The sequence below is a fragment of the Sus scrofa genome, chromosome 1 (assembly GCF_000003025.6).
Source record: "Sus scrofa isolate TJ Tabasco breed Duroc chromosome 1, Sscrofa11.1, whole genome shotgun sequence".
Lineage (NCBI taxonomy): Eukaryota > Metazoa > Chordata > Mammalia > Artiodactyla > Suidae > Sus > Sus scrofa.
In genome coordinates, this window is record NC_010443.5 from 163,236,553 (window position 1) to 163,262,678 (window position 26,126).

The following is a 26,126-nucleotide window of genomic DNA, read 5'->3' on the forward strand; positions in this document are numbered from 1 at the left end:
AGCCATTGTATAAGCTCCCCAGTACTGGAACAAAAGAAAGAAAAAAAATCAGAACAAGTTTTCAGCTTTGCTCAGGGGCCCAGAACATGTTCACAACTCCAGGAATCTCTGCTCTTCTCTGCAAATGGAAAATATGATCCATGAGAACAAATTGACCACTAGAATATGTGCCTAGTCACCCAGCCCTGTGACTTGGGAGTTAGGTGGCTCTGTGCCTCACACCACCTTGTGACCACTTTCCTGAGACCCCTCTGTCTTTCTGAGTAGATGGCTCATTCTAATGGTTGAAAGACAGGTCAGCGGCCTCAAAATCAGGTATAAAATGTGCATTTATTGACATTTGTTCTGGGCCACACTAGGCTTCTAGCAAGAACAAAAGCAAATATAAAAGGAAAAAGGCTAATATAAGTAGCAACCCAGTCCGGTTGTGGATACCAGGAGGTGTTTTTTCCAAACTTGGTCAAGTACCCTATATTCAGCAGTGTAACACTGAATGTGCACTAGAGCTCCAGACTGAGCAAAGAAAATGTTATTTACATTTCAAGTAGAAATATTAGAGTTTATTCCTTTATTTTACCACCTTTTATTTGTATGAACTGTGATGGAGGCTTTGCTTACAACCTATGGAGCAAGGTCAAGAAATACGCTTTATATTGGTTATTTGATCTTCAACATCAGATTATTATTGTAGAGGTGGACAAAACCATGCAAAAAAAGAAAAGGAAGGACATTTCCTTGGACGGCACTAAATGAAGAACACTCCAAGCCAGAGTTTGCCCATGGCCAATTTCTTGTGTTTCTTGTAAAGAGGACAAAGGGGCTTTATTTTGACATTTTGTGAGCTACGTGCCAATCAGTATCACGGGACAAAGACAGTAAGTTAAGGCATGAAGAAACAAACAAGCAAGTTACACCAGAACAGATGGGCTTAAATTAACCAAGTGACAGTTTGGGCGTCAGTCTCACAATGGCTGTCACGGGAGGTGGGGGAAGGAGAGAAGTACCGTAAGCCTTAGTTGCTCAGAGGCTGCTGAGCAACCCCAGGAAACCTCAGAGAGGCCACCCCCCTGCGCTGGCGCTGGCTACCACTGCTTGCCCGCTGCCTCCTGGAGGGCGCTCTTCCCCTGACAGTGCTTGCCGGGGAGGGCCGGGCCGAGGTGCTTTGGAGGTACTGGAAGGCACTCTGACGGCCCACCTGCCTCTCTACGCAGTTAAAGGTGAGGGCCACTCCCACATTGCTCTTCATGACTCTGGAGGAGCCATCCGAGCTGCCATCAAAGCATCGGCCCAGTGCAATCTCCTTGGCTGTGCGAGGGTCCTGGTCAGTTACAGTGTAGATGCCATAGTTATGGCCCAGGGGGTCCAGGGGTGCCAGCATGGTGTACTCACTGGTGTCGTTATTGACAGCTAGTGGTAGGTGGTTGACCAGGTACTCGTGCAGCATGGAGTTTACGCTGGCTCGATGGCAGCTGCCCTGGGGAATGACCTTTACCAGTGTACGGTCCACACGGTCCTGGTCATACAGCATCCCACTGCACTTGAACTCCAAACAGGCAGATGAGACATTGGGCTGATCCCTGTCCCGTGTGCTCTTCACATCCCGGATTCCATACAGTTTCCCCACTGTCTGCCGGTGGGTGCCCCCCATGTTGCGGGATCGCACATTCACCTCCAGTGGCCCCACGATCTTCACCTTGATGTAGCATGCCCTGAACTCCATTGGCTTGGGCCACCATGCCAGGTAGTCTTCAGTCCAGCTCATGGGGTCATCCTCGTTGAAAGGGACCGTGTTGTAGTCATACCGATCCCCCTCGATCTGGTAGAACCGGAAGTGGGCTGCACTGGGTGGTGCCTCCTCACAGGCCTGGAGGTTCTCAAAGGCATAGATGGGCCCATTGCTCTCTTCAGCTGAGTTGGGCCTTGGCTTGGCCATGCTGATCTGGAAAGCCGTCTTCTTGACCCGTGGGTCCTCATGGTCTGTCCGACGGTACTTGAGCTTGTTGAGGTAGGGCTGAGGGACGCCAATTGCATTTGGGTTGAATTTAGGAGAAGACTCCACGGCTTCCAGTTCTTCCCCAGCCAGGCTGGCCAGAACGTAGGCGGAGTAAGCATCCGGGGACTGGTCATCACAGAAGGCAGGCAGACAGGCCCCATTGGGGCCGGTGAGGACACTGTCAAAGCGGCCCCAGGCCCTGGGGTTGGAGGAAAAGCCAGCCCTGGGCTCCAGGTTGATCACAGAGACCACGACCCCCTGGATCTGCTCACTGGGCAAGAACCTCTCGCTCCGATAGGCCCTCACCTTGATGAAGCACCTCCTGCTTTCAGGGACATCTAGGTTAAAGAGCCTCCTCTCTCGGATCTCCATGTTGCCCACCAGGAAAGTCCTGTCCTCTCTTCTCTTCCGCCTTTGGCTCTCAAATCGGAAGTCGCCTTCCTCCTCCCACAGCCCTGTGTCTGGGTTGAGTGACCAGAGTTTCATCATGGGCACGTGCTCTGGCATCTTGACCTGGGTCGAGTCGAGGTGGACCTTCACCTTGCCAACATTGAGGGACTCTGAGGCAGCCTCATCTGTGAAATCCACAGAGAACATGCCATATGTCCGAAGGGGGAAGGTGTCTCCCTCATCATTGATGAAATTCAGGTCACTCTGGGCCGCAGTGGCTGTGGAAATATTCCGGGGATCGAGGAAGGTCACACTGGCCTTTACTTTTCCTGTGTAGGGCTCCCCATTCTGCCTGTAGAAACTCTTGGACGGGATCTCCAGCTCCCCCATGGGGTCTTCACCATCCATATCCCCCAAGGGGATAATGTTGGTCTCCATGGCCTCCAAGATGATGGGTTCTTTCCGCCGAAGCATCTTGATCTCATGGAACACTGCACTTCCCTTCTTGTTAAAGGGCAGCACTTTGGTGGTGTTGACAAACTTCTGCAGCCTGTCCACAAATGTAAGCACCAGCCTCTCCGTGTCCTGGGGCACGTGGAGGGTGAACGTGCCTTTGTAGCCAGTCATGCTCACACGATTGTTCCCCAGATACACGTGGCCAAAGCGCATGGGTTCCCCATTGTCAGCGGCGCTGACACGGCCCCGCACGATACTCCGGGTATCTGTACACCGCTGGCAGCTGCACTCCGTGGCCACCTTCGTGGGCAGCGTGTAGCCACTGCACTGGATCTCCCTCTCCTCTGTTTTGGAGATCCCACAGCAGTTTTCCACGGCATCCCGGCACCTGATGCCATTATCCTGCTGCCCTGCACAGGTCTTGACAGGGCACCGGCCCACATCATAGTAGAAGGAGTTGGTGGCATTCTGGAAGCAGTCATGCGGCAGCCGGATAAGGTAGCTCTCAGGCGTTGGGTTGCAAGGAGCCTCATCAGGGGCTATGGAGGGAAATAGTGTGTGTATTAAAATGCAAGTTCCTGTCCTACACAAAGGCACCTCGACCTCACCTTACCACCTGGCTTTAGGGTTTTCAAAGTACTTGCGTATTCCTGATCCCAATTATCACAGAACTCTTCCGAGAGAGAGAACAGCCATTACTAATCCCATTTTATACATGGGGAAACAGAGTTGGTTGCTAAGACCACGAGTAATGGTCCTCATTGGAGAGGTCTTAAAAATTCATGAGGGTATTTTGAATTACCACAAAAATTGGGAATGCTACTGGCTTATCATAGGTGGGGGGCATTGCAGCTCTGTTTCCTGCAGTGCCTGGCACTGTTCCATATAAGAAACTTTTCTGCATCCTGCTTGACTTCACATATTCTACAGACATTCATGTGGGTGGAAAACCTGTTTAAGATGATAAGAGCCTGGTGGTTTTTATATGACTTTACCATACATTGAATTTTTCAAGAATGCAACTACTGTATAAATAGAGCTGAGATTGTATTTTGTTTAGTTTGTAAAAATTCCAAGAATACTTCTTGTCTCAGAAAAATCACATACCTACAATTGCCCAAGGAATGTGAAATGATACCTCTGTATCCATTGGTATTTGTGGCTGTCATATTCATGGTGACTGGATTCAAGTGCAAGTGTCTGACCTCTTGGCTGGCATTCTTATGTCATCATGCCAAAGCATTCACACATCGAAATACATACTATTTTGTATTAAAAAATTTTTTTTGTATTTCTCTTTTGCATTATTGGGGCCATGTGCTTATATACTTGGAAATTATATGTGGTTATTATCTAGACATTTAACTTCAAAATAGTAAAAATATTTTTAATTTAAAATATTAAAAATTTAAAGTTTTAAGGATGACAATGAGAAGCAGAGAACATTGGTACCATGAGCTGGGAACCACTGCTGACGGGGTCTACATCTCCTCTGCCAAGATCCCAGTGCCCTGTGTCCTATCTGTCCTGAGGTGGGTTGCTCAACTTTCTTGGAGTCTGCGAAACATTACAGAATCCTTCCAACAAAGTTTCTCTCCCTCTGCCTTTTGTCTGGTTTCGTTTAGGCCAATTACTAAGATAGCCTGCTTCTCCCTCTCTTTCCAAGTACAGGTTCCTAATTGGTTTTGGACTCTACGCTCTCCTCTAGCTCACTTCTAGAAGCCAGCTATAATCAAGTCACCCTGTCCTGTAAAACCCCCTCAGTTTCCACTTCCGTATCTTTGCTCACACTGGCCCCTCAATCTGGAATGCTCCACCCCCCACTCCTACCCGCTCCATACACACAGTCCCTGGCCACACTTTTTTTTTTTTTTTTTTTGTCTTTTTTTTGCTATTTCTTGGGCCACTCCCATGGCATACAGAGGTTCCCAGGCTAGGGGTCGAATGGGAGCTATAGCCGCCAGTCTACGCCAGAGCCACAGCAACGCTGGATCCCAGCCGCGTCTGCAACCTATACCACAGCTCACAGCAAAGCCGGATCGTTAACCCACTGAGCAAGGGCAGGGATCGAACCCTCAACCTCATGGTTCCTAGTTGGATTCGTTAACCACTGCGCCATGACAGGAACTCCCCTGGCCACACTTTAAGACCAAGGGCTCACAATGTTGGCTGCAAATGAGAATCACCCAGGGGAGTTTTAACCTGTGCATGCCCAGGCTACATCCCAAACCAATGAAATCAGACTCACTAGAGGTATGACTCAAGGATCAATATATTTTTTTCTTTTTAGGGCCGCACATGCAGCACATGAAAGTTCCCAGGCTAGGGGTCAAATCAGAACTGCAGTTGGAGCCCACACCACAGCCACAGCAACGCCTGATTCGAGCTGCATCCATTACCTACACTGCAGCTTGCAGCAACACTGGATCCTCCAACCCATTAAGTAAGGCCAGGGATCGAACCTGCATCCTCAGGGACACCATGTGGGGTTCTTAACCCACTGACCCACAGTGAGAACTCCCAGGCATCAATATTTTTAAAATCGCAACAAGTGAGCCCAATGGGCAGCCAAATGCTTAAACAGAAGCACTTTTTTTTTTTTTTTTTTTTTTTTTTGGCTTTTTAGGGCTGCACCCTTGGCATATGGAAGTTCCCAGATTAGGGGTTGAATCAGAGCCATAGCTGCCGGCCTATACCACAGCCACGGGAACTCGAGATCCGATCCGCGTCGGCAACCTACCCCACAGCTCATGGCAACACCAGATCCTTAACTCACTGAGTGAGGCCAGGGATTGAACCTGTGACCTCATGGATACTAGTCATATTTGTTTCTGCTGAGCCATGACGGGAACTCCTAAAAGCACTATTAAAGCCTCAAGCAAACAACCATGGTTACTCCCACCTGGAAGGTCTCTGTCCCTTATCTATGGAATCTGCAACCCCCCCCATCTCCTGTTTTAATTGCATTTTTCTATCATTATTGATTTGTTTCTTATTTCTTTACCCCTCCAGGAGTGGAAGCTCTGTGAGGGTAGATTTTAGGTCTGTGCCATCTTTGTGTCCCAGAAAGCACAGCACTGTTCACAGCCCAGAAAAGCCCAAGTTTTTACTGCCCAATCATGCCCACTGGGGTGCTCCCCAGTGCTATGGCAGGGCTTCCCAGGGGCCCTGACAGACTTACCTATGACAGTGAGCCGGGCCACAAGGGACTTCACAGCCCCGGCGTCACTCTGGGCTTTACAGAAGTACTCCCCAGCCTGGTCCTGCTGCAGGTTCCTCAGCACCAGCTTGCTCTCGTGCTTGTAGAGGGAGGGTTCCAACAGTGTGTTGTTGTGGTACCTGTAAGGGTTGGACAGGGATAGCCTGAGGGGGGTGTGGGAGGGCTGGTATCCTTGGGGACAGTGCCAGGAGCAAGGCAGATGGTGGATGGGTCCCTGCAGATGCTAACACCATCACTGACTCAGCTCATCCAAGAGCACTGACTAGCCTGGGAGTCAGAGGACTTGATTCTGAGTCTCAGCCCCACCACTACCTGGCGACAGACCCTTGGACAAATCATCTCACCTCTGAGCTTCAGCTCCCTGTTCTATGAAATGGGAGTGGTGATACCCAGATGACTCCATACAAAAATGTGTGTGAAGGGTAAAGGACAGCAACTGAGGACTCTGAACTTGTGGCCTTTGTCTGGGAACTTAGGGCTGGGGAATCTGGTTCTACGTCCCAAGGATAAAAAAGGACCCCAAGGAGTTCCCGTCATGGCTCAGCAGAAATGAATCTGACTAGCATCCATGAGGACGCAGGTTCGATCCCTGGCCTTGCCATGAGCTGTGGTGTAGGTCACAGATGTGGCTTGGATCCTATGTTGCTATGGCTGTAGTGCAGGCTGGTGGCTACAGCTCCAATTTGACTCCTAGTCTGGGACCCTCCATATGCCACGAGTGTGCCCTAAAAAGACAAAAAAGAAAAAAAAGGACCCCAAGACCAGAGTTGCACTGTGGGGACCCCAGCAGTAGACAACAATAGGGCTTGCTGGTGGTCTGGGTGGCCTCAACCCTGCTGAGTGCCTGTTTCCTGGCTCTGCACCAGGCTTTAACTGTAACTTCATTCTATTGGTTACTGTTATGATCAATAAGTCCAGACCCAATGCAAGAAAGCTCTGGTCTTCAAGAGGAGAATCGGCCAGGTAGCTGGCAGAATACTCACCAGAAATACTTCTCTGGTTTGGGTTTCCCTGTGGCCTTACAGCACAGGGACACGCTCTGCCCAGCTCTCCGTGCTTTTGTCTCGGGGTTCATCACAATGTATGGAATCTCTGAGACACAAGATGAGAAAGGGCTTTTGGGGCTTTCCCTTGCGACAGGTTCTCCAGACCTTGCTCCCTTCAAGTATCTCGATATGTGTTAAAATTGTACGATTTCACACACATACACACCCAGCCCTTCTCTAATGTTCCTAATAAGGTTGAGTCTATACCCCTCCATCCACTCAAACTGGGCCCTGCTCCCATGGCCTCTGAAGCAGCATCTGGAAGAGGCACTGGAGACCCAAGGGGACCTTGTACCAGCCAAGATTCCTAAGCACTGCCATAGACACAGTAGCAGCAGAGCTGGCTATTTTGAAGAATGCAATATTCCTGCTCTTCTGACTCCAGCAGAATTTTCTGGCCATTCTATACTGTTTCTGAATTCCTTCAGCCTCTCTCTCTATGAAATCCAAACCTTACACTGTATTGTAATTAACTATTTTAGATAATGTAAGAACTCATACATTGGAGGGAGCAAGCCATACCAATATCTGGGGGAAGAACACTTCAAGCAGAGCATATAGCAAGTGCAAAGGCCCTGAGGCAGGACTGTGCCTGTGCATTGGAGGAACAAATAGGAGTCCATTGTGGCTGGAGTAAAGTGACTCAGTGTGGGTGGAGGGGAATGATAATGGGAGAGGAGAAAAGAGACAGAATGGGTTGGACTTGTGGGTTTTTGAGTTTTACTCTGGGCAAGCTGGGAAGCTAGCTCTTAGTACAAATAGTCCTTTTATTTAAAAGCCCAGCCTTCCTCCCCAGCCCTAGCCCAGAGAACTTAAGTACCTGCCCTCACAAACTCCGCCTTGATGGTGGCTGTCTTCAGTCTAGTCTTAGGCATTGTGAGCTTGATGGGGACAAACTTGCTCTTTGTGATCTTCAGGATGCTTTTGCCATCAGGGCACAAGCCAGGGACTCGGAACCTCCCGCTGCGGTCTGTCTGGGTCAGTAGCTTAGGTGTCTTGGTCAGCAAGTAGACAGTAGCCCCTGAGGCTGGGGCACCCCCAGGGAGGGAGACAGCCCCATGCAGCACGAAGTCCTGGCACATGCAGGCGTCGCAGTCAGCATTCACCTGGCCCATGGGGCAGGTCAGGTCACAGGCTTTGGAAGAAGGGGCCACATCAGGAGGGATTATATGGATTCTGGCCCTCCTTTAGCCACGCCCCAGCCAGTGGACTCACATATCCTTCCCTCTCCTCCTTAGGCTTTGTTACCCTCCCTCATCAGCCTATACGACTAATTCCTATTCATCCTTTAAGACTCAGAACACTTCCTCTAGGAAGCCCTCCTTGATTCTCCCAAGGTATGATCATTGACTATGCTCTGTGCACCTATATTATCCTCCACGTCCCTGATCAGTGCACATAATAGATGCTTAGTTAACACTTGATGCATGAATGAATCTGTCTCAGTCTGACCCTGTAACATATTCTAAGCTGCTCCAACCTCAGCCCTCTGCCCTGCCCAGTACCACGGGGAGTACCTGAACAGGCCTGCTCCATGCAGAGCCGACCCTCTTCAGTGGCCTCATTGCACAACGACACTGTCTCCGCCAAGCAGGTGCGTGTTCGGGTCTGGACCCCAGTGTGACCACAAGCAGCAGAACACTTGCTCCAGGGAGACCATGGGCTCCAGAGGCTGCGCTCCGTATCTCTGCGCAGGGATCCTGCAAAGCAGAGTTGGCAGAGAGTCTGATTTCCCTCCCCAGAGGACTGTCAGGAAATCTGACCCTGAGGCTGCTTTTCTTCAGGGAACAAGGCCTCCATTTACATCATAGATGTCATTGATATTTATATTTCCTGCAATGATTTTTCCAACAGTTGGAGGTCAAGAGTCTTGAGGAAGTGAGGTCTCTAATTTCTACTAAGACGTCGAATGGGCTGGGGTGGCTCTGAGAGGAACTTGCTGGCCAAGCACTGGGACTTAGATGTGCTGCCCTAGGATGTGTGGGGACAGCACCGTTTCCTCCACCAGTGTGGAAATAGCCCTGTGCTCCTGCAGAAAGGCACCCTGGGAAGTCAGGGCCAGGGGCATCAATGACATCAAGCCCCCTTCTACCCACTCTCCTCACCTCTGGTCTGAGGCCTATGTCCAAGAACAAGGGCCTTGGTACCTTACCCAGGAGACCTTGCCCAGCCCGAGCTGCCATTCCAGACAACCACCACTGCCGCCTGGGTCTGCAGGGTTGGGCTGTGTGCACTGGGGGAATTGCGGAAGGGGAACATGTGCACCTGAGAAGCAGCCAGAACTGCAGCTGACTGAATTATCCGGTGTGGGAGAGAGGACAGAAAGAGCACAGACACTTGGACTCTGCAAACACAGGCATGGGTTTAAATCCCAGCCTTCGGAGTTCCCGTTGTGGCGCAGTGGTTAATGAATCCGACTAGAAACCATGAGGTTGCAGGTTCGGTCCCTGCCCTTGCTCAGTGGGTTAACAATCCGGCGTTGCCGTGAGCTGTGGTGTAGGTCGCAGATGCGGCTCGGATCCCGCGTTGCTGTGGCTCTGGTGTAGGCTGGTGGCTACGGCTCTGATTAGACCCCTAGCCTGGGAAATCTCCATATGCCACAGGAGCAGCCCAAGAAATAGCACAAAAAAAAAACCCAAAAACAAAAAACAAATCCCAGCCTTCCACTTAGCAGCTGTATCATCTCGAGAAGTTACCTAACCTCTCTGAACGTGGAATAAGCTGTTCAAAATGGAGAGTCCTGGAGTTACCATCATGGCACAGTGGTTAATGAATCCGACCAGGAACCATGAGGTTGCAGGTTCAATCCCTGGCCTTGCTCAGTGGGTTAAGGATTCAGCGTTGCCGTGAGCTGTGGTGTAGGTCGCAGACGCCGCTCAGATCCCACATTGCTGTGGTCATGGTGTAGGCCAGTGGCTACAGCTCTGATTAGACCCCTAGCCTGGGAACCTCCATATGCCACAGGAGCGGCTCAAGAAAAGGCAAAAAGACAAAAAAAAAAAAAAAAAATGGAGAGTCCTCACAGGCCAGTTATAAAGTTTGAGTGATTCAGATAACTAACAGTGTCCAGCACAGAAGAACTAAAATAGAAACTAACACCTAGAGAACGGCCACCTGCATTAAGCCCTAAAGGTTCTTTATCTCATTTAATCCTCATAAAAGCCCCTATGAAGATTTACTAATATTACCCTGCTCTACATGTGAGAAACCAGAGGCTCAGAGAGCTTCAGAAAAGTTGCCTAAGGCACATGGCAGAGATGGCAGGCCCGGGATTCAGACCAAGCAGCCCAGCCCCAGCGCACGGGGTCACATGCACTCAGTAAGGTGGATAGAAAGGAAATCACCCACCAGCACACAACACTGTCGGGAAGATTATGGTTCTCATGACACTGAGGGTAGTTATGGAGTCAAGCACGCATGTGTGTGTGATATCCAGAGTTCTGTGGCCAGAGGCAGACCCTGGCCTCTCCCTGAGCAGAGGCTGGGGGGAGGCAGGGAGTGGGGCTGCTCAGGCTCACCTGGAGGGCAGAGGAAGCGCACGGTGTAATTGGAGCAGTTCTGGCCAGGCCGCTGCTCCCTGTTGAGGCACCAGAAGCCCTCAAGGGGGCTGCCATGGACCACTTGGCCATTGCTGCCTGCAGGTATCCAGCTGGTGGTCCGAGCCTGCAGCCGCAGGGGCCGAGCACACACCCGGTCCCCGTAGTAGAAGCGAATGGCATCCAGCCGCTCATAGTCACCCTGCCCACCTGGATGGTCGATGTTGAACCATGTTGTCCACTCCCCAGGACCTGAGAGATAGAGCCAGGTAGGAGAGAAGCCAGGCCCTGGTGCCCCTGGTGAGCTCAACCCCTCGCAGCCATACCCTCCTAACCCCTCACACACCCCTCAGTGGTCTCAGGCCCTACAGCACCTCTGTGGTCTCTTACCCTTCTGCAAACCCACTGCCAAAGGCTCTGTTAAAGCTCTCGGCAGCCTAGCTGCACCATGTCACATCTTCCTGCCTTCTGTCTCTACCTCCAGCTTCAACACTCTGGTCAGGGTGAGCTTTATCCACGTGGCTTGGTTCCCATCACTCTCGGCTTTACTTCTCTTAGCGGGGCACTCAGGTGCTGGTGTGCTGGCCCCAAGTATCGCTCCATTCTTATCTTCCCCTTCTCTCCCTGCCTGTGCTCTGGCCCCAGCAAGCCCTACAGCATTCCTGGAATATGTCGGGCAGCCTCATGATTCTGAGCTCTCCTATGTACTCGGTCCCTCTGCCTGGACAGAGATGTAGGTCCAGTGCTTTTTAAAGTGAGTTTCTATGGAACCCTGACAGTGTTCCCTGGCTGCAGAGAATCTCTGAGCAAGCTCAGTCAAGGTCACCCCTCCCCCGGCCCCTCCCTGCTCCAGCCACAACTCACTGTCCAGGGGGTCAGCAGGCGTGGCAAAGATGCTGAAGGTCCTCTTCCCAGGCTGAACTCTTCTCACAGACTGGGTGAGCATCATCTGCCTCCCTGAGGACCAGGAGGAGACTGTTAGTTGCAAGGGCCCAGCAGGGTCTTGTTACCAGCCTCTCAAGATGTAGGGAAGCAGTGTGATATAGGGGATAGAGCATAAGCACTGGGCAAGGTTCAAATCCTTACTCTGCCACTTACTGGCTATGTGACTTCACAAAAGCTTTATTCCTCTAAATCTGTTTTCCCATAAAATAGAGTTGCATCAGCAACTGCCACATCACAGGGTCCTGGTGCATATTCAGGGTGATGGTGAAGGTAAAGGGACATGGCATGCAGTGCCTGCTCAACAAATGGTGTTTCTCTTTTTGCTCTTGTCCTAGAAATGGACCATCGGATACTGTCAAGCAGCTAGTGAGCTGGGGCTCCTACTTTAGGTTCTGAGCCTGTCCTTCTCGGCAGAATGAAAACTAACTTTCCTCATCTGGAAATAGAGATGTTAGTTGCCACCGCCTGAGTGGTGGTCCAGTTGGCATGAGAATTCCATGAGGTTACCACACAATATCTGTGAAGTATACAGAGCTTGAGACTGTGAGGACCAGACACTCTGCCACTTCCTGACAGTGTGACCTTGGGCCAGAAACTTAAGGCGTCTGACCCCTCATCATAAAGTGAGCATAATAAATAGTTCCTATCCCAGAGGTTTATAGGGATTAAATAAGCTCATTTGTAAAATCTACTTAAGACAATGCCTAGCACACAATGCTTGCTAAGTGTTAGTAACTCCTTTTAACTCAATTCCTGGACAAGAGATGTCCATTTTCCTTCTTCTGGCAAAGTCTGGCTTTGGGAATCCACTCTCCCCTAAAGAATTCATATGGTCTAATTGGAGGAGTCAACCTCAATTTTCTGACCCCAGGCTGGCAGAATCTGTCTGAGGAAGGGTACAGGGCACTCAGGCTACAGGCGATAAGCCTCCAGCTCCGTCCCAGCTGAGGCTTGGTTGGGGGCTCCAAAGTGGGAAGGATAAAAGACAACATAGGGCTGCAAAGCTTTGGAAGGCAATTAACTCTCAAGTGAGAAAGTCAAATCAGAATTCTCTATGCTGCTTAATTGGGGTGATAGGAGCTCTTTTAATCAAACTCTTCTGATTTCCCCTCAGATGGTTGAATGTTTATCATCCTCACCAGCAGCAGCTGTCAGGGTAGAGAAAGCAAGCCAGGGAGTTCCAATCGTGGCGCAGTGGTTAACGAATCTGACTAGGAACCATGAGGTTGCAGGTTCGATCCCTGGCCTTGCTCAGTGGGTTAAAGATCTGGCGGAGCTGTGGTGTAGGTCGCAGACGCAGCTCAGATCCCGCGTTGCTGTGGCTTAGGTTGGCGGCTACAGCTCTGATACAACCCCTAGCCTGGGAACCTCCATATGCTGCAGGTGCAGCCCTAGAAAAGGTAAAAAGATGACAAAAAAAAAAAAAAAAAGAAAGAAAGAAAGAAAAAGCAAGGCAGGAAGTGGGCACATACAGGGTTTGGCAAAATGCTGACAGCCTGCAGTGCTTGCAGCTTTACAACAGGATCTCTCTCTTTTTCTATTTTTTTTTTTTTTATCTGAGTAGGTGGCTAGAAATCAGGAAAGGAAGGAAAGATGGGAGAGAGTATGCTTAGATGCTTCAAGGAGCTCACCAGCCAAATTCTCTCCACCTGTTCCCTCGAGAACTCAGTGTCACCAGAGAATGGGGTCAGAGAACCAAAAGGGGTTCTGTGAAGTTTGGATATTGGGTCTAAATGAATTTTCATCAAACTAAAACCAGAAAATCCCCAATCTGCCTGTGGGAACTCAGTAACCCCTTGTGATTCCCTTCTGCTTTGGCTTTCAGGAAGCTCAGAGCTAAATTTAGCACTCAGGGCAGTGGTAACCCTCTCATCTTTTTTTCTCCTTTCAAGTGATAGCTTATCCTTCTCCTCATTTAAAAGATTCTGTTCTGTGAGTTTGTTTTGTTTTGGGATGGGGATGTAGTGGCTTGATGTGGGATCTCAGTTCCCAGACCAGGGACTGAACCGGAGCTGCAGCAGTAAAAGCACCAAGTCATAACCACTAGACCACCAGGGAACTCCCTGTGAGTTATAATATTCAAAACTATCTCAAATCCCTTAGGGAAAAAAGAGAAGGGTATAAATTATGAATAAATAGATAAACCAGCCTCAGGTCTTAGTGCCACCTCTGTGGCTTAAGGCAGACACAGAGTTGGGTCTCAGAACAGATGTGACTTCACTATTGCAAATGGGAGATGAGAGAGACAGAGATACTTAGCCTGTACCCAACACAGATGTGACCTCCAGGACCAGGAAGAAGAACACCCAGGCCTTGGTCCCCACCATCTTTCCCTCAGGTCCCGTGGAGAACATGGCAGGAGATGAATGAGGGTTCCTTCACAAAGATGGATTATCCCTGGAACTTGGTCCCCTGAGACTTTTCTCAGATCAATGACCTGTAAAGATACAAAGTTTGTCAGGTTCCATGTTTCTGAGTCACTTCTTAGGGATTAAGCAGAACTATTTTTTAACATATCAAGGGTGAAGGGTAGACAGAATGAAGTCTTGTGACTCCTTGCCCAAGTTGCAAATCTGGGCTGCTTGGGAGATGCAGAGTCAGAATCTGAGGAAGTTTCACTAGTTCTTTGCATCTACTGGCTGAGGTGGGTGAGGAACCTCTCCATCCCCTTCAAATCCACCCAAATATTTGCACTCAAAGCCAGGTCCCAGGGAGTTCCCATTGTGGCTCAACAGAAACAAACCCACGAGGAGGCAGGTTTGATCCCTGGCCTTGCTTGCTCAGTGGGTTAAGGATCTAGCCTTGTTGTGAGCTGTGGTGTAGGTCACAGATGCAGCTCGGATATGGTGTTGCTGTGGCTGTGGAATAGGCCAGTGACTACAGCTCAGATTCGAACCCTAGCCTGGGAACTTCCATATGCTGCAGGTGCGGCCCTAAAAAGAAAAAAAAAAAAAAAAAAAGTCAGGTCTGAGATGCAGTACAAGGAGGGTAGGGGTGGGGAGGTTTCTTGCCAGAGAGAAGGGGCCTGGGCTCACCCTCAGCAGCCTCTGGGTGACTCATTAATCACTTCCAAGACCCGGGCTTGGGGGGATGTTTTGCCTACCCTTTAGAGAGGCTCATGCTCTTACACAACACAGCTACTTATGAAGGCTGTGCAGCCCCTGCCCTGACCATAGAGGCCCCTCACAAGGCAGGCAAGCTGGAAGGTGCAGATGCTTCGACACACCACATCCATGAATACATTCCCAGATGTGCACAGGCTGCAGCTGGAACACATCACTGGCCTATATTTGTTTAGGGCCTGACTAGGCATTACACAGCCAGCAGCCTGCTGAGGAAGAGTAGAGGGGACCTACTGGGAGAGGGCAGGGCCCCCCAGTAACCACCAAGTGTGGGTTAGGGGCTGCAGGAGCAGGGAGAGGAGAGCAGGCCTGGCAATAGGGCAAGGACCCATGGGGAGTGGCCCAGGCTCCTGCTCAATCTTTCTCCCCAGGGCTCTGACTGAGCCAGAATCTGATCAGTTCCTGGAGATTCAAAAGTGGTTCCCTTCAACCTCCAAAGCCCAGGGTGTGGTGGGGAAAGACAGATTCTTCCTTTCTGGAAAAAAAAGGATTCAAAAGCACTTGGCTGTCCCAGAAGAAGAACAAACTGATCCCACACGGCAGACCATCTAGCTCTAAGCCCACTAACTCCACCACCACCTGGTTTTCAGCCCAGGTGTTCCCCGCAATCTCCAGTTCTTGCGTTGTCTTACTCCAAGCTCCCGGGCTCTGAGCAGAGAGCTAAGCACTCAGCGGACCTGCACAGCACTCAGTCTGGGACCACTCCGAGACTGTCTGGAAGGCGAAGGTGGCCTGAGGCACCTTGTGGAAAATCCATTTCCCATCTGGCAGCCCACGGAAGTTTCCTCAGCATAAGTTCTGCTGGTGAGGCTCCCCACCCCATGGGCTTCAGGACTCTGGGACAAAGGAGCGTGGCGGCCCGCAGGAAAAAAGCAGAACGCCTGGAGGTACGGAGACCATGCCTGGGACCATCTGAGAGCCCCTGGCCTCAGGTGGGGGAGGGAGAAGACTCTGGGTCAATGTGGGAACAGAGAGAACTCTGAAATGGAAAGGGGAGCCCTCTCTGAGGGAGATGAGGGGTGGTCACAGGAAGGCAGAAGAGCTGAGCCGGGCAGCGGGATGCAGGGTTGAGCTGAGGAGAATAGGAGAGGGGCTCACCGTGTCCTGAGCAGGCCTCCTCAGCTGGGGGTCCAAGTCTTCCTCTCTGCAGCAGGTCCAGCCGCTGGGCCTTATATAGCACAGCTGGTGGCTCAGCCTGTGGCAGTGCGCCACGGGAAGCGGCAGCGAAACCAGATCTGAGCCTGAGGAAGCTCAGCCTCCCCCTCCCCTCACATCCCCTGCAGCTTCCAGAGGCCAGGATTTCACATCCAGATCCTCAGGGGGAGATGCCGCAGGGCCTGGGGATGGGCCAGGTGGGCAGGCGCCTGGGGCTCCAGAGGCCAGCGCAGGGGGACGGGTGGGGAGACAGGGTGGGCACTGAGCGGCCTTGGAAAGGGGCCAAGGGGAATTCTACATCTGGGTAGCATTTCATGGCTCAGGGGGTGGTATGCTCTTGCCTAAGCTTTGCTTGCTGATCCCCCACATTCCCCTGGCCCTGGCCTGCCCATGCGGAGAAACAACTTTGCTGGCCTTAGCACATACTCCAAACTCTCTTAGGCACACAGGTCACTGGCCTCTCAGCCTGGGGGTGCCTAGACTGAGCTGGGCAACGTCACAGCCTCTTTGGAGTCTGAGGGAGCACTTAGGGAACCTCAGAAGGGAGAAGGGACAGAGGATTGGGGGTCAGGAGGTCACAGGACGAGAATAGTTCGTCCCTACTCTTTCCTTCTTCCATGTGGGTGCCTGCCTGTACCTGCTGGACCCCAGAGGAGCCCCTGCATCTGGATGCTCTGCGATCCCACCAAAGGTTCATATGCCTGTCTGTGTGTGTGTGTGTGTGTGTGTGTGTGAGAGAGAGAGAGAGAGAGAGAGAGAGAGAGAGAGTATGTGTCTGACTTGCAATGTGGGCGCCTACCAGCAATGAACAGCAAGCAGCCTTACCCATAGGGGGCGTAAGCAGCTGCCTGTTTCCAGACTTCACCCACCTCCTCCACAACATGAGTTTGCCTGTCATCACAGGCAGTGGTTCTATAATTTTAGCATGCATTAGAATCCTCTGGAGGGCTTATTAAAACACACCCAGATTTTCTAGCTTAGTAGGTCTGAGGTGAGGCCCAAGACTTTGCATTTGTAACAAGCTCCCAGGTGATTTTGATGCAGCTCGTTAATGGACCACACAATGACAGAGTCTCAGTTGGAGGCAGAAGATGAGGAGGGGGTGAACCACGGATGACAGCAGAGGCTGCCAAGGCCTGCCTTATGTCCCGGGCTCATCTGGCCTGGCCTGTGTGGACCTCCACACCAGTGTCAGCTCACTCGTTCCACACACCCTCATTGTGCTCCTTTTTGGGGCAGGCTCTAGGCTGGGCACTGGGAGGCCATGAGGGGAAGATGTTTCCATGCATCTCAATCGCATGGAAATGATCCCACAGTGCAGCAGCGCAGGTCCTCATCCAGAGAGCTCTGTGTGTGTGCGTGTATGCTTGTGTGTGCTATGCTTTTCTTGGTGATTATGTGTCTGTGACTTTCTCTCTGTGTGAGAGTGTGTGTGTGTGTAAGCAAGGGTTTAGGGATCATCACTCTGTACAGGAGCTGTTGGAGGAGAGGATGGATGGAAGAAGGACGTTGAGCAGTGACAGCCCCTAAGCAGAACTGGGACACAGAGCTGGTTTGCTTTCTCTCCTGCACTCTGGTCTCCCTCTCGAGCCTCAGCCTTTGGCCCATAGATCATGTAGCTAGACCCAGTCTGGTCAGTTACTGTGAGAGCCAAGCCATGAATAGCTTCAGCCATAGGGTTTGAAGTCAAAGTCTGAACTGAGTGAAGCCCGTTAAGAACTCTCTGGTCCGTGGACAGACAGACAGACAGAGGCTGAGCCATAACAGTGTGATCAAAGGACGAGAGGATGATAGGAACTTGGGAGTCAAAAGCCTAGTCCTGGCTCTGTTCCTGATTCTGAGGTGTGATCTTAGACAAGTAATGACCCAAGTGACCCTGGACCTCAGTGTCCCCACATGTGCAACAGGAGTTTGGACTGAATGAACTCTGAGGACCCCATCAGCTCCTGCAAGGCTTGATAAGATGCTGACAGCAAACACTGGAGAGAGGAGAGAAAGGAAGGAAGTACAGGTCCAAGGAGGCTTGCTGGAGGTTAGGAGAGAGTCCTGGGAAGCTGCCTGACCACTGAGATGGATTAAGGAGAGCAAGGTACAGGAGAGGAAGGTGGAGGGAGGTAAACCACAGGTCAAGGTGAGGGTAATTAGCTGTTTCCCAAGGTCCCCACTCTATGGAAACCCAGAGTCTTGGACGAGGTCTCCCCAGCCTCCTAACTGCACTCCTCTCCTCCCTTTCTGTAATGGGAGGCAGAGAAGCCTATGGGGTGAAAGCTTGGCAAAGCAGAGCCCTTTAGGCCACAATTCCTGCCTTGGTCTCCTTGCTCAGCCCAGAACGCACACTGAGGCCCCCACTTACCCAGCCTCAAGTGGCCACAGGATATTGTCACAGCTGGCAGAGGGCTGAAGGACTGTGAGCCAGAATCCCTGGGTTGCCATTTGTGCCCCTCTAGCTCATCTAATCCAGCCTCCTCCCATCAAAGAATGCTTTCCGGCCCGCAGGTGGGACTGAGCTGTGAGCTTGGCAGGGCTGGCGCACTCCTAGCCCTGCGAAGGTGGAATCTGAGCCCACTCCTCCCCCAACCCCGCTCCCAGAACTCCTTTGAGGCAGAGGCCGCTGCTTTCCTCAGCCAGGACCTTAGGATATTCACTCAGGACTTGGGAAGTGGCCACAGATCTGGACTGTCCAGGACCTGGCCTAGCTGGGTCAGCCCCAGCCATGAATGGCCATCTGGGGCTTCTGCAGGCCAGGCTAGTCTGCAGCAGCTCCAAGCCCCTGCCTGGAACACCCTGAGAACACATCAATCACTCCCTACCCCGTCCAGGGGATTGAGGGGCTTGGAGCCCAGTTCCGCTAGGCCATCTGTGACCCAAGCCTATGGCCAGGGGTCCCCACCCTGCTGAGGGGAAAGGAGCTTGGGAACACTGGGAGGGGTCTGACAGGATGCTGGTGGCTCCAGAAAAAGGTGCTCTAACACTCTCTGACCACTTCTCCCATGCGCCCATCATCGCCTCCCTGTGGCCTGAGGGGGTTTTGCAGGCCTGACAAGCCTCTAAAGACCCCTGGGACTGGAGGACTTGACTGCAGCTCGGAGTGACCCTCAGGGGCTTCTGACCCAGAATGTATGGGACCTTAGGGACCCAGAGTCTAGGGGGTGGGAGAGCCCACTCTCTGACTCTGCTGTTCTCCCCCTCCCCTCCCCCGTCCTAGATACAGCAGCCAGGGTTCCAACTCAATGCCTTCACAGTTACATTTCTTGTTGTCCTATCCTGAAATACAGCCCTTCCTCCCCGCCCTGTGGGAATGTCCTCCATTTTTCGATGCCCCATCTCAGTCTCCTCACTCCTTCCCTCTCTGACCACCCAGGCCCACCTCGACTAGTCCTCCTCAGGTCTCAGATGATAACATTCAGTCCCACGTGGAAGGCACTCTGTAATTTACAAAGCATATCCATGGGCTCAATCCAAGTCATAAAAAGCAGAATTTCCCTACATGAAATCCTGACCTACAGAATTCAGGGGATATGATAAAATGTGATAATTTAATCCACTAAGATTTGGGGGAGTTACAAAACAACGGTTACTAGAATAGACGCTGTTCCCATGTAGTATCTTCCGGAAGATCCAGGCTCCCTTCTAGCACATCTCAAATCTCCAGTGGAAAAAGCAGGTCTTTCCCCAGCAAAAGTCCTGGGAAAGGCTCTCATTGGCCCATCCCTGACCTAGTCCCTATAACCACAGGGATGGAAAGCTCTAATTAGCCCACTTCTGGAGCTAGGGGTAGATCATCCTACTGGAATCACATGGACTTATTTTTCCCAAAGGAAAACTGTGGTGCTGTCACCATAAGTAGGAAGAATGGATACTTGGAAGTAAAAAAGGATATGTGCCTACAAAAATACAACCACAAACACAAGCACCCCTTTCCTAGGAATCAACCCAAAATGTCTAACTACTAACCTTGATAGCAGTAGATGAATCTTGATATCAAGAGACCACTTTAAGAAGTCTCTGCTGCAGCACAGAGGGTTAAGGATCTGGTGTTGCTGCAGCTATAGCGTAGGTCACATCTGCAACTCAGGTTTGATCCCTGACCCAAGAACTGCCATATGCCCTGGGTGTGGCTAAAAAAGAAACAAAAAAAAAAAAAAAGAGAGAGAGAGAGAGAGACCACTTTAAAAGGTAATTGCATTTTTTTTTTTAATGGCCACATCCATGGCATATAGAAGTTACTGGGCCAGAGACTGATTCGGAGCTGCAGCTGTGACCTTATCCACAGCTACAGCAACACTGGATCCTTTAACTTACCGCAGGGAGCCAAGGATTGAACCCGCACCTCCACAGCAACCTGAGCTGCTGCAGTCAGATTCTTAACCCAGAGTCACCAGTTTCATAGCTGTCAACCTCTGCATTTGCCTTCCCTTTATTATGTTGTAAACCCACCCATGTATGACTCCCCCTTATCTTGTAAACACATCAATACATCCCAGAAGAGTTGAGCAAAACTGAACAACTATAATAACAACTCCAGCTTAGAAAATGGAAGGAGTTGTCTCTGCCGTGGCTTGGGTTGCTGCTGTGGTGTGAGTCTGATCCCTTGCCCAGGAATTTCTGGATGCCGTGGACATAGCCCAAAAAACAAAGAAAAGAAAACAGAGAATGGAAGATAGAAACCTTCAGAATTATACATGCCACACTGGTTGCTGCACATATTGCCACCTGCAGGTCAGCACCTGATCTTATTAGGGTGTGCTTACTCTGCACAGGTTATAGGTGGGAGCAGACTACCTGAGAATGGGCCATGGTCTGGCAGATACCCCAAAACATGTCCAGCAGAGCCCTCCACCTTGTGTAATATGCTCACTGTGGCATCACAGAATACTCTTCAAGCTTAAAAAAAAGGCTCACCTCACTGTCCCTATGGTGTGTTCACCATGGTCACAGCCTTGAGCTCACACACGGTGTCTCTAGTGTTTCCATGATGTGCTCACACCCACAGAAGTCCTGTGTTTTCACCGACGGTGGGATTCCTGCTATGTCTCCATGGTGTTCACCAAGCTGTCAGGGTGTGCTCAAGGTCACCACAGTGTCTTCACCACGCTTCTAGAGTTTGCTCCCACCTTGTGACATTGTAGAGTTCATGGCACAAAACAGTAAGTTCATACTCTCTATGTGGACAGCCTAGTGTCCCCGGGGCACTCCCTGTGTTTCTCAGGGACACCCACATTCATGATTCTGTATAGGATTAGGGGGTGGATGGGAGTTTCCCGTTGTGGCAAAGTGGTTAACGAGTCCAACTAAGGAACCATGAGGTTGAGGGTTCGATCCCTGGCCTTGCTCAGTGGGTTGGGGACCTGGCGTTGCCATGAGCTGTGGTGTGGGTCGCAGACGCCGCTTGGATCCCAAGTTGCTGTGGCTCTGGTGCAGGCCGTTGGCTGCAGCTCCCATTGGACCCTTGGCCTGGTAACCTCCATATGCCGTGGGAAGCAGCCCTATAAAGGCAAAATGACCAAAAAAAAAGGATTAGGGGGTGGACACTTACCATGGAGCCATCACACTCAAAGAGTGTTCCCACTTCCCTCCTCAACTAGTCACACTCAGTGTGATGTGCTCGCCCAGGCTGTTCATCAGGCTTTCCTGACAGCATTTACCAGACTCTGCTGCTTGCTTCCTGGGACCCAAGGCCTCTTTTCATGACTCTCCCGAGAGGCCCTGGGTAGCTCTGGGTGTGGTCTAGCTTCAGCTCTGACCCAGAAAGCCTGCGGCAGTGATGGGGACGGCCTTGTTCAGGGTGAGGTGAGGCAGATGTCATGGAGTTGTCCTCTCCGTGGCGGTATGTCCCCAGGACACGCAGCTGTTTAATGGGCCAGAGCTGTGGAAAGTTGAGTGTAAGGAGCCTCCCTCTTTCCAAGCAGAATCTTTCGCCCACATAACACCTGGGTCATAAAGATTTGAGACTCCAGATGGCCAGGGTGAGCAGACAGCAAAGGGGAAACAGAGGTGAGAAAAGCCATGGTGAGCGCACATAGCCGGACAGAGGGAGAGAACAGACATGGGCCCGCCGATACCATTCTTGGTGGGTTGGCTTTTTGTTCTCAGAAGCAAAGCAGTGTTCAGGGTGGCTGAATTAGAGCATTTCCCCCCAGGAGAACGAGAGCTTTGAGGACAGAATGTTGGCCAGTGACAGGGAAGGCAACCAAAAGGAAGAAGAAACTTGAATCCCACCTCCCATTTTTTAAAATTGAAGTAGAATTTTCATTCTGTAAAATTCACCCTTTGGAGTGGACAATTCTGTTTTTTTGAAAAATGCAAACAATCGTGTAAGCACTGTCACCATCAAGATAAAAAATATTTCCATCACCTCAGAAGTTCCCTTTGCCGTCAGCCCCTCTCTTCATTCCCAGCAGCTGACCATACCAATCTGTTGTCCCCATCATTTTGCCTTTTCAAGAATGTTCTGTAAATGGAATCCTTTAGTATGAGCTTTTAAGTCTTATAATACTGCCTTCGTTCACTTAGTATAATCACCCATGTCGTTGCATGTGACAATAGTTCCTTTTCACCGCTGAGTAGAAATCTATGACATAGCTATCTGTTCACCAGTTGAAGGGCATGTGGGTTGTCCCCAGTTTTTATCAATTACATTTTAGTTATGAATATCTGTGCACAAACTTTTGTGTAAACATGTTGTTCATGTTGTTGGGGTAAAGATCTACGAGTGCAATTGCTGGGTTATGCCTTTAGTGTGTGCTCAACTTTATAAGAAACTGCCAAGCTGGCGTTCCTGTCGTGGAGCAGTGGAAAAGAATCTGACCAGGAACCATGAGGTTGCGGGTTCGATCTCTGGTCTCGCTCCGTGGGTTAAAGATCCGGTGTTGCCGTGAGCAGTGGTGTAGGTCGCAGGCAAGTCTCGGATCCCGTGTTGCTGTGGTTGTGATGTAAGCCGGCAGCTAAAGCTCCAATTCAAACCCTTGCCTGGGAACCTCCATATGCCATGGGTGCAGCCCTAAAAGTAAAAACAACAACAACAAAAAACTGCCAAGTTGTTTTCCAGAGTCATTGTTCCACTTACATTCCAACCAGCAATATGAGCATTCCAGCTGCTCAGCATTTTTATCAACACTTGATAACTATTAAAGTTGCATGTTTGTTTTTAAGTCTTTCCAATGGTTGTGTAGTGTGTCGTTTTAATTTGTATCTCCCTGGTAACCAATGATGTTGAGCAGCTTTTCATATTTTCATTTGCCATTTCTATACCCTCTTCGGTGAAATGTCCGTTCAAGTATTTTGCCCATTTTGTATGTAATTAGGTTGTTTTCTCATTATTGAACTTTGAGTTTAGTTTATATTTCCTACATAAAAGTCCTTTATCAGATATGAGTTTTGAAAATATTTTTTCCCAGTCTGTAGCTCATCTTTTTATCTTTTTTTTTTTTTTTTTTTTGTATTTTCTAGGGCCACACCCGTGGCATATGGAGGTTCCCAGGCTAGGGGTCTGATCAGAGCTGTAGCTGCCAGCCTTCGCCACAGCCACAGCAATGTCAGATCCGAGCTGCGTCTTCGACCTACATCATAGCTCATGGCAATGCCATGAACAAGGCCAGGGATTGAATCCAGAACCTCATGGTTCCTAGTCAGATTCGTTAACCACTGAGCCACGACGGGAAGTCCTTTTTATCTTCTTGACAATGACCCTTGAAGAGCAGAGGTTCTTAATTTTGAAGTCCAATTTATCGATTTTTTATTTTATGTACTTCTGCTTTTGGTGTTGGATCTAAAAATTTGTGCCTAATCCATGGTCGCAAAGATTTTCTCCTATATTTTCTCTAGGGTTTTGATTTTTTTTTTTTTTTTTTAGTTTTAGGTTTTACCTTTAGGTCTATAATTCATTTTTAACTAGTTTTTGCACATGGTGCAAAGTATGAGTCAAGGTTCATTTTTTTTTGGCATGGAGATGTCCAATTGTTTCTGCACTGTTTGTTGAAAAGACTCTTTTCTCCATTAACCAATCCCTCATCTGCTCCTTTTTTTAAACACTCTTCAAAGTACTGATGGTAGTACCTAGAGCTTATTCCATGCATGAAGGTCAGTAGCATTGCAGGAACAAATGCCCCTCTTGCCTGATCCCAAGACAGGATTGCTTATGCCCAAATAAAATATGGACTTTTCAGGGGAACAGAGTTTTAGCTTTTACTTACAGCCCCTCTGGTCTCCCCAGGACTCAGACTCGAGTCTGCTGAGAACTGCCCCCAGGAGACTGCTAAGACTGTCAAGCACATTTCTGGGTCCAAGAACTGCCCGTCCTTTCCGATGACTCTCAGGTCTCCCTGGAAGCCCCTTGAACAGAGAGGTTTTGAATCATCTTCACCCAATTCATCAGCCTCTGTCAAAGACCAGAAGGCAGCAGCTGCCTTTACCTTTCTGGCCTCTTTCCTCTGTTGGAGTTGCTATGGATTTCCACTTGAGGCTGACCATAACCAGTGCAGGAGACAGCACACTGTGCAAGGTGTATCAGACTTCTGTCAAGATAGGACTCTTGAAGAAGCTTGGGACCTCGAGTCAGCTCAAACCCAGGCTGGGTCTCCTGTTTCCAGTCCTCTGATCTTTCTGTTTTCTCACAGTGGCCTCTCATCGAGGATGGAGGAGAGAGCTGGTTGCTCTCTGACACACCAGAGAGATGAGAGGGCTCCTTAGCTGGTTATGCACGTTAGGGAACAAGAATGATGATGCGGTCAAGCCATTCTGAGAAGAAGAGAAAAGAAGGCTTGTTGCAAAGATAGCTGAAGTCAGAGCTGGACTGAGGCAGGCCCCTCTCACACAGGCTGCCTGGTGTTTCTCCTGTGATGTATCTACTTTGCTCTAAGTGGCAGTCCCTCTTGCCTCGTGCTCCTCTGGGGTCCATCTCCTGTGTTTTCTTAGTTCAAATTCCACCAGGAGCCATTCCGATTGGCTCAGCTAGTTGCTGCCCCACCTCTATTGGGTAGAGCCTTTCCCAAGAAGCTCGCTTCATCAGTCACCTGCCAGTGGGTGGATGGGCTAGGTTTAGGTCAGATACTCAGACTGAATTGATCAGTGGCCACTCCCAGCCAAACCCAAGGGCAACAGTGCTTCCCCAAGCAGGGTGTCTCGGGGGGTGCAGTTACAGCTAGGAGAGCTTGGGTGTGGTGGTGCCATTAGGGTTACAAATGCAATATGGGGATTCAACCTGAAATAGGCAAACACGCCCTGGGCACTCCAGCCCACAGCTCTCCCCACCCTCTGAGCTGGCCCAGCCCCAGCCTATTTCCCACTTAGCACACCCTGAGTGAAAGAGCTCTTGGCTCCACCTGGAGATGCTATCTTCTCTCATTTGACTGTGAGTCTTAAAGGGAAAGGCCCGTGTCCTCAGCACCTGGCTCAATGTCATAAATTCATTGATCCCTGAGAGGGGAAAGGACTTCCAAGGCTGTCCATGAAGGTAGAAGCAGAGCCAGGGTGGAGCCCAAGTCTCCTGTTCCACCTTTAGGCTCCGCTTCTGCCTCCAACAGGCTCCCTGGCATCTCACTGAGATGTGACATTGGGGGATTGCAGACCCAATTCCGACTCTGGGGAGGCTTCTGGCTCTGCCCTGAGACGCTGAGACAGCCTCCCTTGCGGATGCAGGTCCAGCCCTGACCCCTGACACCTGGGCAGCTCTGAGTCAGTTCTAGGGGTAAACGTCCCGCCCTGCTTGAGGGAGCCTCCAGGGGATGCTCAGAGCAGACCCCTGGGCAGCCTGACCCCAGGTTTCCAAATGCTCTACTTCCCACTATGGCGCTCATGATCCATGAGAGCTGGAACAGGAGAGGGACGTGGACAGGCTGACTCAGCTCCTCCACCTTATTTAGGGATCTGAACAGCTTCAAGTGTGAATGATGGCCTCGCAGGTTGTGTACCCTGTGAGTGTGCACTTTGAGTGGCTGTGCGGGGACGTGCAAGCCCAACTAGGCATGTCATGACTCGTGTGTACTCATACTCAGCTCTGCTCCCCAAATGTCATCTTAGCCATTTCACTTTCCCTCTCTGGACCTCAGTTTCCTTCACAGTAAAATGAGAAGATTAGATGGGCTCCAGAGCTCCCTCCTCTTTCTTTTCTACCACTCTTACACTACCCTCCAGAGTCTTCTTCCTGTCCTCATCAGAGCAGCTCTCTCAGCCTCTGACACCCTGTCCCTACAGATCTCCATCTTTGACCTCCAGGTCTTATTAAAGCCTGTCTCTCAGGGAGTTCCCATCCTGGCTCAGTTGTTA

At 50.4% G+C, this 26,126-nt stretch overlaps 1 protein-coding gene across 2 annotated transcripts in view; it reads right to left on the reverse strand.

The window, feature by feature from the left end:
* Positions 312 to 26,126, reverse strand: part of CILP (cartilage intermediate layer protein) — a 34,359-nt gene continuing 8,544 nt past the window's right edge. Inside the window, exons 3-13 of one of the 2 annotated variants that reach the window (XM_021083365.1) lie at positions 20,766 to 20,977; positions 19,818 to 19,981; positions 15,807 to 15,903; positions 13,853 to 14,023; positions 11,506 to 11,598; positions 10,624 to 10,893; positions 8,623 to 8,805; positions 7,926 to 8,240; positions 7,043 to 7,151; positions 6,021 to 6,178; positions 312 to 3,378 (exon numbers count right to left, since the gene is read on the reverse strand). In XM_021083365.1, coding sequence (XP_020939024.1) covers positions 1,013 to 3,378; positions 6,021 to 6,178; positions 7,043 to 7,151; positions 7,926 to 8,240; positions 8,623 to 8,805; positions 10,624 to 10,893; positions 11,506 to 11,598; positions 13,853 to 13,940 — 3,582 coding nt within the window. In that variant the 5' untranslated portion in view covers positions 13,941 to 14,023; positions 15,807 to 15,903; positions 19,818 to 19,981; positions 20,766 to 20,977 and the 3' untranslated portion in view covers positions 312 to 1,012. Of the gene's footprint in view, positions 3,379 to 6,020; positions 6,179 to 7,042; positions 7,152 to 7,925; positions 8,241 to 8,622; positions 8,806 to 10,623; positions 10,894 to 11,505; positions 11,599 to 13,852; positions 14,024 to 15,806; positions 15,904 to 19,817; positions 19,982 to 20,765; positions 20,978 to 26,126 lie in introns of those variants that run through there. The other variant, NM_001348903.1, reaches the window with a different exon arrangement.